The sequence below is a fragment of the Trachemys scripta genome, chromosome 10 (assembly GCF_013100865.1).
Source record: "Trachemys scripta elegans isolate TJP31775 chromosome 10, CAS_Tse_1.0, whole genome shotgun sequence".
NCBI classification, from domain to species: domain Eukaryota; kingdom Metazoa; phylum Chordata; order Testudines; family Emydidae; genus Trachemys; species Trachemys scripta.
The window spans coordinates 63,364,534-63,381,812 of record NC_048307.1 but is presented as its reverse complement, the minus strand read 5'-3'; the positions used below and the strand labels follow the sequence as shown (position 1 = coordinate 63,381,812).

The 17,279-nt window shown below is 39.1% G+C and overlaps 1 protein-coding gene across 3 annotated transcripts; it reads left to right on the top strand.

Annotated features, from left to right (window-relative positions):
* Nucleotides 1-1,030: 1,030 nt before the first annotated feature.
* Nucleotides 1,031-15,580, top strand: LOC117883945 (tropomodulin-3-like; the record flags this gene model as incomplete). Of its 3 annotated transcripts, none has more annotated exon segments than XR_004647450.1 (8): nt 1,031-1,153; nt 1,830-1,919; nt 2,467-2,597; nt 4,640-4,747; nt 6,694-6,837; nt 9,103-9,247; nt 10,532-10,670; nt 12,209-15,580. XR_004647450.1 is itself a non-coding variant. In XM_034783885.1 (8 exon segments), coding segments are annotated over 7 exon segments (797 nt in total), but the record flags the coding sequence as incomplete, so codon positions are not given.
* Between the last annotated feature and the right edge of the window lie 1,699 nt (nt 15,581-17,279).

Here is a 17,279-nt window from a genome sequence, read left to right as displayed (position 1 = left end):
TTTGGAGTTATGGGTACTCCGTGCTTCTGAAAAATCAAGCCCTAAATCTTTGAAGTCTGAAGTTTCTCCAAGATAAATGCTACAATAAGAGTTGCTGTATTCTTTGATTTCTTAGATTGACTTGTCAACTACTGATGTATGCAAAGTACTACGTGAACTACCCAGGGTACTATTTTTACTGCCATCTAAAAATAACTTCTCCCATCTTCTGTCTGCGATAATTGAGAAACGTAGTGTGCTATCAGTAGTTGCTTATTCTAACTCCAGTGTATTTTCATTGACCCTGCTCCCAGGCCTACCCAGTTTAGAAAAGAGCATCCTTGGGTATGAAAATATCTAACGAATTTAGTTTGCCTTTTCAGTTTCTTCAGATGCTATTCATGTACGTTGCCCTTGGTTTGGACTGCTCAGGTAGGGGCTTTTTTCATTTTAAAGCCCTTACGCATTCTGCTTCTGATTTTGGGTGTATCACTAAAAATAAAATGAATACATTTTAATCTGAAACATCAGACAAGGTTTGGTATCTCTCCTACCTGATGAGTCTAAATTAAAACTCTTCCAGGTAGTGGTCTGTCCTGGAGCAGTTAGTGATATCAGTCACTGTAAATCCTGAAGCACTACTAGAGAAGTGCATGTAGAGAAAACTTAATGTAAATGGAAAACAAAATATTTAGCTAATATTTATCTTGCTTTAAAAGATGAATATTGAGGGTTGGGATACCACATTACTTACAATGCGAGATCTTCATGCTTGTATTCCCATCGTCGCACCCTCTTTCTCATCACCACCTCTCCAAAAACAAATTAGGCAGAAATTAATTCCAGCATACTTGACAAAATCAGCCCCTTTGCCATTAGCATTGTTGGGTTTGGTGGGCTGATTTCAGTCTTCTAGCTAGTGACAGTTCATGCTTGTTTTTATAAGGCAGTAGTTCAGGCTGGAGAGCTAAACTTGTAGTGAGATGAGTAAAACTGAATAACTATATAATACAAAGGGATTTCAGACTCTTTATTTCTCCCCTACACACAGGGAAAATATTTATCCCCAAGCAGAAGCCTGTACAGTCTTTCATGGAAGAAAAAGTGTTTCTTGATCCAGAACTGGAGGAAGCTTTGACAAGTGCCACCGATACAGAACTGTGTGACCTTGCAGGTTAGTTTTTAAAGTATGGGTGTGTTTGTGCATATTCATAAAAGCCTGATCCTCTGTACTAAATATTACTGTATCTTTGTCATCTGAAACCTGGCAAAGACTGAAGGTCTTTACTGCTTCATGAAGTCTAGTTGTCTTAGAAACTGAACCAGGTCATGTTACAGGTTGTTGGAGGTTTGTAGAAAAAGCATTGCACAAAATATCTCCCCCCATACAAAATATTTCACCATTTTATTGTTTTGGGTTATGACGAAGTAAGAAATGGGTTAAGCAAGATCTCCCCCAAACTGGCAGCTTTTTTTGAGTAAATGTGTGCTACATCCCTTCCTCAAATGTGGGAATGTGGTGCTATATGCCTTGTAAAACTAGCTTTAGACTGACAAAGCAGCAAACAATGTAATTATGTGCATCTGTTATATGTGGGTTGAACTGCACACTTGACTGTGGTGTATGATGTCTATTGGTGGGATTTTGATGGTTGTTTTGAAAAGGGGCAGGCCAAATAGAAGTAAGAAAGCTCTTAATGGCTTTAAATTATTAGAATTAGTAAGAAAATGGGAAACACTTTTAATTGAACAGCTGACATTTTCCAACCAGATGCAATTATTAATCTCTCAAATATTCTTCAGCTTCTGAATTTAAACAGCAGGGAACACTAAAAATTCTTCTCTTACAGCTATCCTGGGAATGCACAACTTGATAACAAACACTCAGTTCTGTGACATAGTAGGAAGTAGTAATGGTGTCAGCAATGAAAGCTTCACAGGTGAGTATTTATAGTCAAGATCTAAATAAAAACCTGTGTGCAATCCCAAGTATCCAGTCATTTAGCTACTGCAGCATAAGCTATGTAATACGGTACACTTATATTCTTGATACAGAAAAAGCATTTCATTTCCAAGTAAGCTTGTACATAAAATATTAAATTGTTAGATGAGCTGTGGAAAGGGTAGAAATTAATAAAAAGAGATAAAATATACTCACCTTTTGTAAAAGGGGAATGAATGAACATGTATTTTATTTGTGATTGAGTATGGGTTTTAATATTTTCTTTTGTAATCCAATTCCTATCTGTTTTTCAAAAAACTGTTGTGGATATGACGCAAGGACTTATTTAAAAAAAAAAAAAAAGTTCCTGTGTGAAAGTATGGCCAAAAGAGGACAGCGTGGTGTGATGTTGCTTGTTTTTTGGCAAGATGGGCAGAGGATAAAAGTTTTTGGCAGATGACTAGTTGACTAGATGTAATAACTAGTATATGTACCATTTATTACACTTAATGTGTCCGATTCATGTTCCTTGTCTTACATTTCAGACATAGTAAAAGGTGAAAGAACGATACCATTTTTAGATGAACCACCAAATCCCACACATGTAGAGGAGAGTTTGCAAAGGATTAAAGATAATGACTCTCGTCTTGTTGAAGTTAATTTGAACAATATAAAGGTAATTGTTGGGAGGCTACAATAACTGCATTGTTTTTCTCACCTAAAAATAACTTTTCAATGTGGCTTTTATAGGTACATAGATTCCAAGGCCATTGTGATCAGCTTGACTGACCTCATTGTAACACAAGCCATAGGGCTTCCCCAAAATAATTTCTTTTGATCTAGAGCAGTGGTCCACCAACAGGTCGATCGCAATCGACTGGTCGATCCTGGAGTCTCTGCTAGTCAATCGTGATCGCTGGCTGCTAAAAGTCTGGCAGTGCAGTGGGGCTCAGGCAGGCTGCCTGCCTGCCCTGGCCCCACGCCACTCGCGGAAGCAGCTACCTGCTGGCATGTTTCTGCCCCCAGCACCGTCCCCGTAGCTCCCATTGGCTGGGAAACGGCCAATGGGAGCTGCAGGGGCGGTGCGGGCAGTGCACGGAGACCTGCTGCCAGCCTCCCCCCACCCCCCAGGGCCCGCAGAGACGTGCCAGCAGCCAGCCACTTCTGCGAGTGGCGTGGGGCCAGGGCAGGCAGGCAGGCAGCCTGCCTGAGCCCTGCTGTGCTGCTGTCCGGGAGCCACCTGTGGTAAGTGCCTACCAGCCAGAGCCTGCACCTCTTGCCCCAGCCCGGAGCCCACTCCTGCACCCAAACTCCCTCCCAGAGCTTTCACCCCTCACTCCTGCACCCCAACCCCTGCCCCAGCCCGGAGCCCCCTCCCACACTCTGAACCCTTCAACCCCAGCCCAGAGCTTTCAGGCCTTCCTGCACCCCAACCCCCTGTCCCAGCCCAGTGAAAGTGAGTGAGGGTGGGGGAGAGCGAGCAACAAAGGGAGGGGGGAATGGAGTGAGCGGGGCGGGGCCTCGGGGAAAGGGCAGGATAGATCCTGGGTTGATCTTAAATTCAAAAAGTGATCTTGTGCGTAAAAAGATTGGAGATCACTGATCTAGAGCATCTCTCTAAAAATAAATAATCCAATCTTTGTCTTGAGTTGTGTACTTCTAAAACTGCCTTTGATAGGCTAATTTGTAAATGGAGCAACTTTTCCAATAAATGTGTGGTGTATGTAATCTCAAATCAGAAACTTTTTAATTAAATTTTTTATTTAATTCTGTTCATGGAGGAGTGTTATCAATTATGGTTATTAGAAACAGAGTGATGTTTGTATATAGAATCTTACTGTGTTGTCATATAAAAGATGCTGGTGGTAGTTATGGTTATTTCTAGTCATAAATGTTGCTGTCAAACTTCTAAAGAAGATTAAAATAGAATCGGTTTTGGTTTTTTTCACTTGTTCAGATAAATCCGAACAGAATCATAATATTTTTGGCGAGCAATAAATAACCCAGGTTTCTTATTGCTTCCACTAAGAGCAGAAAATTGGATGAGGAAATTTTGTACACTCTATCAGACATAACCCCCTGGCATTATACACACCTGTAAAATGTACAAATGTATTGTACACAAAATGAGTTGCAAATTTCTTAGCAGTGTCAGACCAAAATCATTCCATTCAGTTTTAGTACACCAAACCATATTTCTAACTCTAAATTAGCAGTTGTTCCTGAATTAGTATAACAGAACAGAGTTAATTACACTTCAGTAATTGGATCTACTTAGTGTTCAGAAGTAATTTCCATTTATTAATTCCATTTTCTCATTAGTGTTTCTCAGATTGTGAAATATGAAGAATTTAATGAGATACTGATTAATTATGCAGACAGACATGTAGTAGAATATTCAATTTGTACACTTGTTCTGGTAGCTTTTACAGATCAAGGTATTCTAGTCTAATTCTAATGTGGTACTGGCTTGAGTAAGTAAAGATAGCGTATAGGTGATTTTAAAAGGCAAAGAGTCGAGCATATGATTTTTGCCTTTCATCCACATCCAATCCTGTGCTGTGGGACTTGGTTATTGATACCAGTAAGGGAGAACTGGTAGCCCAGTATATTTCTCTGTAGAAAGATGATGATAATGGGGAGGAGCTGAGTAGAAAAAATTCATTGTAATGGATATAATGTAATATACAAAACATGTATATTTATTTTTAATTCAAGAACATCCCAATTCCAACATTGAAAGAATTTGCTAAGGCTTTGGAAACCAACACCCATGTGAAGAGTTTCAGCCTTGCAGCCACTCGAAGCAATGACCCTGTTGCTGTTGTAAGTAGGCTCCTTTTGTGGGTTGGGAAGTGGGGTTGATTTGAACTGAAAGCTGTTTAAACATCCTGGTAATCTAGAGGATGAAAACAATTTTTTCTCCTTACATCCTGAAGTTAAAGAAGCTTTCTGAAAGCACCTACTAGAGACACAAGGTGGGTGAGATAATATATTTTATTGGACCAACTTCTCCAGTAAAAGATACTGCCTCACCCACCTTCTCTCTCTGAAATCCTGGGACTGATACGGCTACAGCAACACTGCGTTAAAACTACTAGGTGTATGGAAGTGGTTCTTCAACTCTTTCATTCTAGACCGCTTTGTGAGAGAGCCTCATGCGGACCTTCTCCCCTCCCAACAACCAGTCCACCACTACTTAGTTGTCAGTTTCATTCCCTGGACCTGTGGTGTATGCAGGCCTCAGTTTGAAGAACCATTGTGTTAAGATGTCACAGTTCAGGGTAGCTACACCCGTATTCCTCCTCTTTGGTCCAGCAAAAGGCTCCACTCTAGGCTTCAGGCTCCCCTGGCTGTCATCTCTCTTGAGAGGAGAAACACATTGTACTCCTTTTTAACCGGAGTATTTCCAAGCTGCGTATACATCTGACTATACTGGGATATCCCAGCAAGAGACTCTGGCTAAGCAAGCCTGCTTACTTTCTCTTCAGGGACTAATAACAGTAATTTCTCACAGTTAGAAGGTACCATACAGCACTTCCAATGCAAGCCTATTTTATCCTTAAGGTAAAAGCACTACAGAGAAAACGTATAAATAACGTATAACAAATAAAGAATCTACACGCATGCTAATAAGCTTACCAAGATCACCCCTTCCAACATGGACTATTGCAGGAGCAGTCCTTCAGAACCTCACCCAAGTGGTTTCCTTGTGGTTTCAACATTCATCACAGCTTCAACTCAGAACAAGCACACAGTCTTATGGGGCCTCAGTAGGACCAGTCCTTCCAACTCTTCACTAAGGATTTGGGACCCCCATGGGCCAGCAGTCCTGTCCATTTGCTGGATCAGGAAGAAGGCCTGTCCATGCTACTTGTCCAAAAAAACATTTATTTTCTGCCTGGTCCCTGGAGAATCCAGTTTGAACTAGTATATGCCTACTTCTGGGGGGAGGTGGCTTCCAAGGGCTGATAACTGGAGGAATTACATTAGCATTTCCCTCTTCCTAGAGGACTTGCATACAATTCCACAATAACACATACACAACTGCATTTTTAATACAATGTACCCTTAAGGTCCTAATTCACTACGGTTTAACTTAATGTAATAAAATGTTTTGACCCTATTGAAATTCTGTTTCAATTTTTTCTACTTGAAATGTTGTCAAAATAAGTGCATTCCTGTGGAAAGTTTAATTTTGACAAAATGGCATTTTCTAGCCAGTTCTAATTACATGTATTTTATTGGGTATTGGTGACTAAAAGCAGGTCTCTTGTATTTTATGTGATCAAATGGGCAGAGATTATTAGTATTTTGGAAATCAAATCTCCTGGCTCTACATCACTCAAATCTAATTCACCTGCTAGCAAACAAGAAGTCAGTTATTTTTTAATTTTTAGCATTGTGTGCTGTGAAGGGTTTTCTGCAAAAGCTTATAAAGTGGATTTGGGCCAATGTGCTAATTAGAGACAATTTATATTCTGTGAAGGTTTTTAGCTTGCAACAAGTGTAAGATGCCGTCTCTTTCCTAATTGTATACTATACAAATGGAAACTTGTTTGCATTGGAAAAGGGTGATTAAAGATTCTCTCCCCAGTCTCAAATGAACGATAAAAGGCTGTGAAATTACATTAAGAACCTATAAAGTGTTGCCGATTTTGGGCCACGTCCGCAGATGGTGTAAATTGGTATAGCTCCAGCTGGTCCTGTATGTTACGTTTACTGTAGTACAATTTGCTATTTAATTTTCATTACTTTTCCTGCTTTTCAAGGCTTTTGCAGATATGCTGAGAGTGAACAAAAAATTGAAAAGTCTAAATATAGAATCCAATTTCATCACTGGGGTTGGCATTATGGCACTGATTGATGCATTAAAAGAGAATGAAACCCTGGCAGAGATCAGAATCGATAACCAGGTAAGTGAAGCTATAATAGGATTATAGCTGAATTACCTGTGCTCTCGCTCTATTTACTTTAACTGACCCACCTTGGAGAAAACAGCTGCTGATTCATGACATTTTCAAAAATGTTTTAATTAAAAACAAAACAGTTTTGTACCTACGTAAATGTTAGTCTCTTCCTACGCTTTCCTCTACCGGACACTTCTATCCATCGAAGAAGGCAGACTAAATACCTCTTGGGAAACAACGGGCTGCTTGTTTCATCACTTTATTCATTAATTTTTATCATTCAAATTGTTTCCCGAGCAAGCAGTGGGGATATTGAAAATGAAGAATTAGGATTTAAAATATAGCAGGAAGAGATGAACCCATGAAAAATAAATGTTCTATTTCTGTGTAGTTTATATGGTGATTAAGGATGGAGGAAGAGAAAAATAGTATGTATACATTAATTTATGTACAATATTTTAAAAACCTTAACTGTCTGGTGGAGATCACAGCTGGCTAGGTGGAAATCCTCCTGACCACCCAAAATAAAAAGATTAATGGGGGGGGGGAATCAGCAATATTTAAAGTAGCTGAGAGATGCCTTTAAAACACAGGATGAAATGGAAGAAGGCTGGGCTGGACAGGCATTATCATGTCACACAGCTTCCCTCTCTACCTTCAAGTGGGGTGGGTCAGGATACTTTAGAGAGCCACCCCACTGCACGGGATGTAGAGCGCACGGATCAAAGCCTGTTTTTAACATGTGTTAGCTCAGCTGGTCAGGGTGAACACTAGGGGAAGGGGAGAGGAAATCTATGGTTCAATCTGACCAGCTAAGACATGTTAAAATACAACATGTCACGTCTATCCTAGGGTTTTTAAATGTTTGCTAACGTGTTTTAAAACCAGACCTTCTTATCCTCGCCTAGAGAGATTCTCAGATGTCAGAGCAAGAGATGGGGCTTATTCCCATTCTGAGGGAGAATTCCCAAGGGACTCTTAAGCCTCTCCAAAACGGGTTATCCGAGGAGGTTCTGGAATCCCTATCATTTGAGGTTTTTTTAAGAACAGGTTAGACAAGCTCCTGTCAGGGATGGTCTGTGTATGGCAGGGGCATTGGACTAGATGACCTGTTGAGGTCCCTTCCAGCCCTACATTTCTATGATTTCTATATAGTTTTATAGTTCTATTCATTTAAGAATAGACTTCCCTTTTGGGTAACTGCTGGGCTTGACATTCTCAAGTGAGGAGCATGGAAAATTTAGGTTAACTGCCCTGTAGATTCCATTGCTTGGAATAAAAAGAACGAAATATTCTTAAATATTCAGTTTAAGATGCTGCTGATGTACTTTAAAATGAGTAAACTAGCTTGTTTAACTAATAAGCAATATAAAGACTTTAACTGTAGAGTATATTCTGCAGTTTCTGTGTGAAAAGAGTTTTAGCCCACAACGGTCCATGTACCTAGGCAGTCTTGTAATTGAAACATGTTACTACAACAGAAAAACATAATTTGATATGTGCGACCCCTTTTTTGCATCTTAATGGAAGTATTCAGTCTTTTTTGCTTCTTAAAATTTTGTTGACTTACTTTCTTGCCAGATTCACTTAGTGTTCTAACTAAACACTGAGAGATTCTGGTTATTTCACAGAATTTGTTAAACAACTGATTGCTCTTACTCTGTGGTGGCAGAGGGGGAAAACTTGCTTTTAATGGGTGAGTCTACATAAACCCCTTTAACTGAACTCTCATGCTAGGTTGAGTAATTTTTTTTTTCTGCTCCATTTTACCTTTATAATGTTAGTCTAGCAGGTCCAGAAATGTCTCTCTAGCTACTAGAATCTTACTAGATGCTACAGACTTGAAAGCCCCAGAATGCTACCCAGTTTGCTGTGCTCCAGGATGCACAGTACCTTTTCGGAAACCCAAGAGTGTGGAGAAACTTGCAAGAGTGCCATCGTTAGGGCCAGCAGATAGGCCTCAGACAATAAAATACAGAGGGAGCCAACAATTGGAAGGAGAAGAAAGGCGAATAACTAACTGAGGGGTATGAGGATGGGGAGCTTCATAAGTTTGATTTAAAATTCAAATAGGTATCCACTTGAAATCGGTGCCAAGTTAATTTGGTGATTGGTACTTAAAATAGAGAGAGACCAGTAGTCTGAACTTATCATGTCTTTCAAATCAGTAGATGTGAAGAGGACTACTTGTCACCTAAGTATACTAAAAATATTCTAGGTTTTTGTAGGAAATGAATATGAATATATTGAAGTTGTAATGTTTGTTAACAGAGGCAACAGTTGGGAACACCTGTAGAAATGGAAATTGCCAAAATGCTTGAGGAGAACACAAATATCCTTAAATTTGGATACCATTTCACACAACAGGGACCGCGAACCAGGGCAGCTGCAGCTATCACAAAAAATAATGATTTGGGTAAGACCTCTCTGGTAGACTGTTGAATGAACTAATGGCACAGATAGTGTTTTTTCTTTGTGTTTTAATTATGACATGCCCCTGATACACACATAACTCTATTCCAGTTTTCTCCTTTACTTTGAGTCCTACTCTCCTACTTTTTTTCCTCTTAATTTCCCTCTTTTATTCAGTTTTCACAGGCTCCCAGACTAGAGTCCAGAATTATTCAGTATTCTCTAAAACTAGAAAAAATAAGAATTCCAGACAAGACATATGCAGAACATGCCTTATAGTTTCATATACATTTGGCTTTGCCCTGGATAAGATTCAGTATTTCTTTAAAGGATACATTGAAATTACTAATTTTTAAAAAAAATCAACTTTCCTTGTCTCTTCTGGAAGGTGTTAGCACCTGGATTCCAAAAGGATGAAGAGTACTTCTAATGGTGGCTTTGTTATGACATGCAAAATAGGAAAAATGAACAAGAACCCTGTTACTTGATCATCCAAACCCATTAACCTGGGATAGTGGATAGTTGCCTAATTTCAAGTAAAGGGCATATCCCCTATCTTGCAGCCACTGTGAACTGGGAGGCCAGTGGAGAGACTAAATTAATCCCTGTTGCCAGGGTGCCAGGACTCATCACCACAGATGTGGCCAATTGAATTGAGGCAGCTTAGTTATGAACATAATATAAGAACTCAGGTAATGCATTATATAGACCTACACTAAAGCCTCCAGCTAAATAACAATAACTAAATTCCCCACATTAAATAGAATTACCTTTTTTACTTTTTTCCCCTTACTAAGTGGTTCCTCTTTCTGATTACGCACCCACACACCCCATGGTTCAGGAGGGGTATCTCTTCAGGACAGGAAGTGGGGCAGGTGCTTGCCAGAATAGTTTCCAAGGGTCCAAAGAAGCTTAGATGGGGGACCTGTTGAGAGCAGAGGCCTGATGTTTGAGAGGCTGGTGATAGGGTCCAGGGGCTCCCATTGAGGAAAGCTGTCTGTGGGGAAGATGAGCAGCTGTGAAAGGCCAGGGAGAGAGGAAGAGGAGGAAAGATATCATTTGAAGGGAGCATGAGGGCACCTGACTTACTATATAGCTACCTCTGAAATGGCCTACATTTGAGAACAATTGATTTGATCTTTTCTCTTGTATCATCATATTTCAAGTGCTTCTCTGCTAGTTGTGAACTTTCCTGTTTTTCACCAGTTCTGATTTTAGCATTTAATTGCTGAAAATCTATTTCTATGTTTTCTATTGATATCTTGCCTTTTTTTTCTTGCTTTCTTAGTCTGGAGTATACGAGTAAAATTTTCTGCAAAAGCCTTTTCATCTCTCCAGCCCTGAAGCTACAGAGACAGGTTATTGTGAATACCCAGTTGGGTATTGAGCACTGAAACGGAAATGTTTAGTCTCACATCACTGTCTTTGTACGTTTCTTCTGACAAATTGTCTACATCTTTTCTCCCCATCTTTCTCTCATGCTGCCCTGCACCCCTGTTCTTGTTTGCCTGAGACCCTGTGCCAATTTATTTCTAACTGCATGATTGGACTACAGCGAGAAGGCCCAGCAGTATGAACCACTTCATCTACTTTTGCGATCAAACTATAAAAATGGAGATGAGTGTAAGAGAGAGCCTAAGAAGGCAACAGTTTAAATATTTATAGGTTACTTTTTAAATGAGTAGTACATTTTAGACTTTAATGGTAGGTCTCTGTAAGTACTAAAACTTGTAAACTCCATATTCGAGCATCAGTGGAGTATCTTTTCTAGCAATGAAAAATGATTATCCCACTCTGATTTTACAATATAGCATTAAAACTTTTCAGTTCATTAATTTGAACCAAAGCTGAAGACAGACAACTTGGTTTATATAAAAATGTAACCAGGTACATTTATATTTTTTATTAATATATCATGTGATTAAGTATTTAAACCACTGTTAATATTTGGTTGATTTTCTGCAAATATATAGTAACTTCTAATTTAAAAAAATAATGTGGAAACATCCTATCTAACCTGAGGCTTTTAAAACTCTTAATCCACTTTCAAATCCACTATATCTACTCAAAAAAGAAGTTAATTTGATCAGGAAAGAGAAAATGCAAGACAAACTGATTATTTCACTTATACGCTATGTAGAACATCAGGGTTTTACTTCAAACATTAAGCGTACTCCAATCATTCAGTCAATACTGCATATTCTTTAACTGTAAATAGCATGTGAGTTTTAGTAACTTTATTCACCAATCTTTTGTTTGTCCCTTGTGTAATTTATTGTTTTAAGAGATCTGAAAATTTACTCACTCTGATAATGGACTGAAGATTATCAGATTACTGAACACGCGTTAATATTGTAAAGGTTTTTTTACCAAGTCTTAGAGTGTTCTGAAGCTTTTGTATATTCCTAATTAGAGCTATAATTAAGCACGGTGCTAGAGAATGGTACATATGAAGTCAAGAATAACTGTTAAATCTGCTCTCCAAATTTCAAGTGATATGACATTATTATACTCTAATTCTTACCATATAAATCTTAAATTGTTCATGAGTATCGAAATAAGGTACTCAGTTTTGCTAATAAGCAAATTTGAAATGATGAATAGTGCTAAATGTTAATTAACTGTTTGGAATGAAATTTTACATAGCTGAAAGAATTGTGGTTTAAAAGGTTAACTACACCACCTCTACCCCAATATAACGTGACCCGATATAACACGAATCCGGATATAACATGGTAAAGCAGTGCTCCGGGGGGGGCGGGGCTGCGCACTCTGGCAGATCAAAGCAAGTTCAATATAACGTGGTTTCACCTATAACATGGTAAGATTTTTTGGCTCCTGAGGACAGCATTATATCGAGGTAGAGGTGTACTAATTGTCCTGTTAGCTGTTGAGATATTGTGGAGATCCTTAGACAGTTATTACAGGTTTTATAATTGTGTTTTCTCTTTTCTTATGGACACAGTTCGCAAGAGAAGGGTTGAAGGAGACAACCAGTAAACCTTGCTGCTGCTAGAATTGCATTGTGTGGAGATTTCAAAGGTCCTCAAGGCGCATCTGCTCATCATGGGTGTTGGCAATCTCAGATTTCATTTACTTGGGTAGAAGGGAAAAGACTGGAAACCCCATTCCTTTTTAGTAAAGTTATATTTAGATCTGTGTGGAATGCATCACATATTTCAATTTGAGACATAGTAACTGCACCAGACTTTGCAAGATCAGTTTTTTGAGAACGTTTTTGTATTCAAGACTTTAGCTATACTTTCCACTAAAATAATGTAAATTTTGAAATCAGTGGAGTAGTTGTCTGTATTCAAAGGATGATACATGAAGGGATCAATGGGCAAACAATGGAGTACGTTTCTGATAGGAAATCTGGGGATGGATATTTAAATGGAGGGATTTGTATATTTTTGAGAACAATGTTTTGAGAAAAGGGATTCTTCACACAGAACAATTGGACTCTTATTTTGTAGCTATTACTTCAGCCTTCTTGTTCATATACACTGAACATAAATCTTTCACAGCTGTCACAGTTGCAGTTCTTCCTGTTTATCTTGATTGGCTAATATGCTTTCTTGATACTTTGATAAAGCTCAAAAGTCATCCCTTTTCTGATGAAAACGTGAATTGAATAAGGGCTGTTTCTGCCCTCCAGTACATTTGGAGGAGAACTAATTACAAGACGAGGATGGGTGTCTTGAAAAATCAACATCTGTACTAAACCAAAAAAGCCTCCGAAGTAGCTTACATTTCTGAATATTCTAAAAGACTGTACTTTGTTCTGATGTGGTTAAACTGGACATCTTTAAAGTGATTTAGTATGTTCATCAGCATTGTTTTAGATTATATTCTTGTATAAAAATGTATATCTAAATACCTTAAATGACATAGGAGTTTTCTAGCAGTAGTGAACATGCACTCTTTAAGAAATGCTTGTAGTGTGTATAGGAAAAGCAGTCTTGTGCAGCTCTGAAATCATATACATAATCTTCTTTGGCAGGTTGCAACTGAGAAATTCTGTTAAACTAAAAAGAGCAGTCAACCATACTTTCTGTGAAATAGTGACCACTGTACTAGACGGATCTTTACCTTCCACTCTGACAAAGGGTCCTCTTGTTCCATCATCACAACATGTTATGCAGAAACTTAACAAATGTAGTGTCTAATCTGCATTGGGTAGTAGATTCATGCTGTTATTCCAAGCCATTTATTTTAAAGAAAAATATTTAGAGTTCTGTAGCTAGGAAAACAAATTAGCGAACAAAAGTCACTTCAGTTTCTGTACATAACAGCTGTGGACTCTTTTGTAATATTGCAAAACTTAGGTTTTATTTTCATTGTGCTATTTTTGTATTGCACTATACTTGATTGCACAGAGTTGACCATTAGATCATAACATAAGTAAAAGCATGTTCTAAGGAATTGGACAGTCTATTTACAGTGACTTATATAATTCAACTGACTTAACTGTCCAGTATCCATAAAATGAACATAAATATAGTCATTTTTTTTAAAAGCCATATATAGGTGATGTGGAGAAAAATGAGATTTTTGCATCATGCTGTACATAAAGTTTTACAATGTACAAATTTTTCTTTAGAATAATCCCCTATTATTGTGCCCACTTCTACGCTACCACAAATCATGTTTTAGGTCTTTAAAAAATCCAGACTTCGATCTTAAAATGAATTAAAATTTTATGGCAAGTACACAACAACTTTTAAACTATAGTACCTTCAATGAAGATATAAATAATTAGGTTTTACAAGGGTGGAAAGATGAATTATCATTTCAAAATTGGAAATGTTATGGTTAATTCTGAATAAACATCAGTGTGTTATGGCCTAAAAGACATGGATGTAACCATGTAAAAATGAAAGGAAGTTGGAATGAATTCTGTTGAAAAACCAAAGATTTCCTGCACTGCACATTTTTGAATGAACAGAAATATGATATTGTTGGTCATAAAAAAAGACTCCTTTTGCCTTTGGTTTACAATATTTAAATTTGTTACATAATTTAAGCAGACTTTGTTGTGAGAATGCTATCCTAAAGTTTAAGTTCTTATACATTTGCATGCAAATGTATATATTAAAAGCTAAGTGTCTTTTCAAGAGATGGTGCTATACCGGTGTGGCCAAAGCATGGTATACATGCATTAAGGTGTCTGAATCTATTTTACGGTGCCTAATGTTTAAAACACCAAGGAATCATTTTGTGTCAAATAAGCAGGTTGTAAAACCTTCTCTTCCTTCTGTTGTCAAAAGATTGCATATTTATAAAATCTAAGTTTTGTCATGTCTGTTTGATCAGCCTCTAGGCAAATTAGCCAGTTACTTTATATTTGTAATTGAAGATAGAGGAGGGAAATGAAAGGCAATGAGGTGGGGGGGAGAATTGATAAGGAAAAGCATTTTTTCTTCTCTACGCTATTTGTTTGAATTATGTCTGGCTCATCAGTGGCATAAGTGGAAATCAGTGGTTGGTTGAAGATGTGTAGTGGTCAGGAATCCTGTCACAGTTGAAAGTAATGGGCATCTTTGTGCCAGATCCTTAATAGCATAGCCCCAGTGAAGTACATGTAGTAGCTCTGTTGTGGATGGCTGAGGCTAGACACATAGTGGCAACCTTAGCAGAGAAAACAGACAGATTGGACATGGAGAATTAACCATAGAGGCTTGTCCCTTAGGTTTGAGCACATTTGGCCTGGCAATATGAAGACGCTTTAATAATTGCTGCCTGTGATTTACCTTGTGTGTGGATAAATGAAGGAATCCCGTCTCCAGAGCTGTCAAATACCATAATCAAACTCAGCAAGCAAAGCTGACTTTTTGATTTACTGGCTTCAAATATATCTTGGGTCTTGGGTATGATGAGGTCATATTTTATGGGTGGTATTACTTTAGCAATAAATTACTATAAAAACCAGGCTGCTTTCCCAAAAGAGGTGGTGATTATGTGCTTTTTTTTTTTTTTTTTTTTTTTTAGTCTGTAATTGATTCATGGTTAATTCACTTTTTTTTTTAAATATGCACTAAATCTGGAAAATCAAGTAACCACACATTCTGTTGATAGTTTTGGGTTCCATTCTTAATACACAGAATCATTGACTGAATATGTTTCCCAAACATTCTGTAAATTATCTACTTACAATTATATTCCAGAGAAATGTCATCATCATCTCCACAGCTTTTTGTATGAATAATGCTGTTTGTAAGCTATGAATTACAGAGTCTGTTAAGTTTAAGTTTCCGTTGAGGAAACATGAATTGAGTATCTTAGCATATCAGCACTGTATGCTGTCAAGCGGTATTACATTAAACATTCTGAAACCTCAAAATATTATTTGTTTGGTTTTTTTAACAGAATGCTAATTTAGCAGAAAGGTGAAGCTGGCATATACTTCAGGCTCCTGCTTGTACCTTTTCCATTGGGAATGCTTGTGCCCAAACAGCTCTTCTGGGAGTCATTTGCTGTCATTTGCTATAATTTGATTTTCACGTGGGAAAAATGTTAGCTTAGCATACGGCAGAAAATAACGAATAGTGGCAAACTGTTGTCAACCCAGTTCCATGCACGCAGCCATTTAAGCCTATGGACTAGATTTGTTTTAGCTTCTGCTGGGATAATGTAGACTGCAGGTTCTTGGCAACACAAAATCTGCAGCCTTGCTTGGGGAACAAAATGTTTGTACTCTCTCCCTCTGCCTTGGGGATCTTAGAACTGTGGGCTGTGCTAGCCAACAAATGGAGCTTGGCCTGGGACAATACAGCATCTAGGAACCCAAGATATGCAGTATTTTCGGTACATCTCCTAGGAATCTCTACTGGCAGGCTTCTGTGGATCCCCAGCAAAACTCCCTCTCCAGGACGGCTACCCTCTTAGACATGGTGGAATCAGAATTTCGAATCCTGCACTTACCGGGGTAACTCTAACCCAGGAGTATCTGCTAAAATATCTATGAAAGTCCAAATAATTAAAAAGCAATCTGTTCCATAAACCTGTAGTCTTGTATAGAACTCATGGGAACGCTTCGGCAGTCTTTGTTGGGCTCCTTTCATAAAAGCAAATTGGGTAATAAGCAGGGCTGGCTCTAGGATTTTTGCCGCCCCAAGCAAAAAACAATTTTGGCCGCCCCCCCCCCCCCATTTTTTTCTTACCCCACCCCCGGCCCCTTCCCCAAATCCCCAGTCCTGCCTCCTCCCCCCAGGCTCTCAAGCCTGGGAGGGAGGGAGAGGGAGAAGCAGTGCGTGTGCCGCGGGCACTTGGGGTCTCCCCCTCCCTCCCAGGCTCTCAAACCCGGGACGGAGGGGGAGATCCTGAGCGGCCGCGGCGCGAGAATCAGCTGTTTCGCACGCCTTGGCTGCTCGGGATCTCCCCCTCCCTCCCGGGTTTGAGAGCCTGGGAGGGAGGAGGAGCAGCAGTGCGCGAAACACCCGTTTCGCGCACCATAGCACCCAAGCAGCAGCAACGGAGGTGAGTTAGGGCGGCCGGGGCACATTTTTAGGGGCGGCATGGCACGCGCCAAAATGCCGCCCCTAAAAATGTGCCGCCCCAAGCACCAGCTTGTTTTGCTGGTGCCTAGAGCTGGCCCTGGTAATAAGTACATTAAATATGGTCTCGAGAGACGCTACTTATGTTCCAAAATTAATACTTAGAAACATCTCTCTGTTTTCCAACCAAATTTCCTTTGAACTCTTGACAGTCATATTAATAGACCTATTACATAATTTTGCCTAGTAAAAGGACACGCTGTCTTTGAATTTCTCCTCATATGCAGTAGTGAGTAATACCTCTCATGAGTTACATTTCTAATACTTTCCACTTCATCAGTGCACAGGCCTTGAGAAGTATACCAGACACCTAGCCAGGAATAGATTGGAAAAATTTGGGAGGAAAAGGGCGCTATCAACAAATACTCCAGTGACCCAGTCTCTCTCCCTGTCTCCATCCTTAAACAGCTGCTGGAGTCCTACCAGAGGCCTGTCCTAGGCCCTGCTTGTCGGGGAATTCTCTCATATCAACTACTTAAT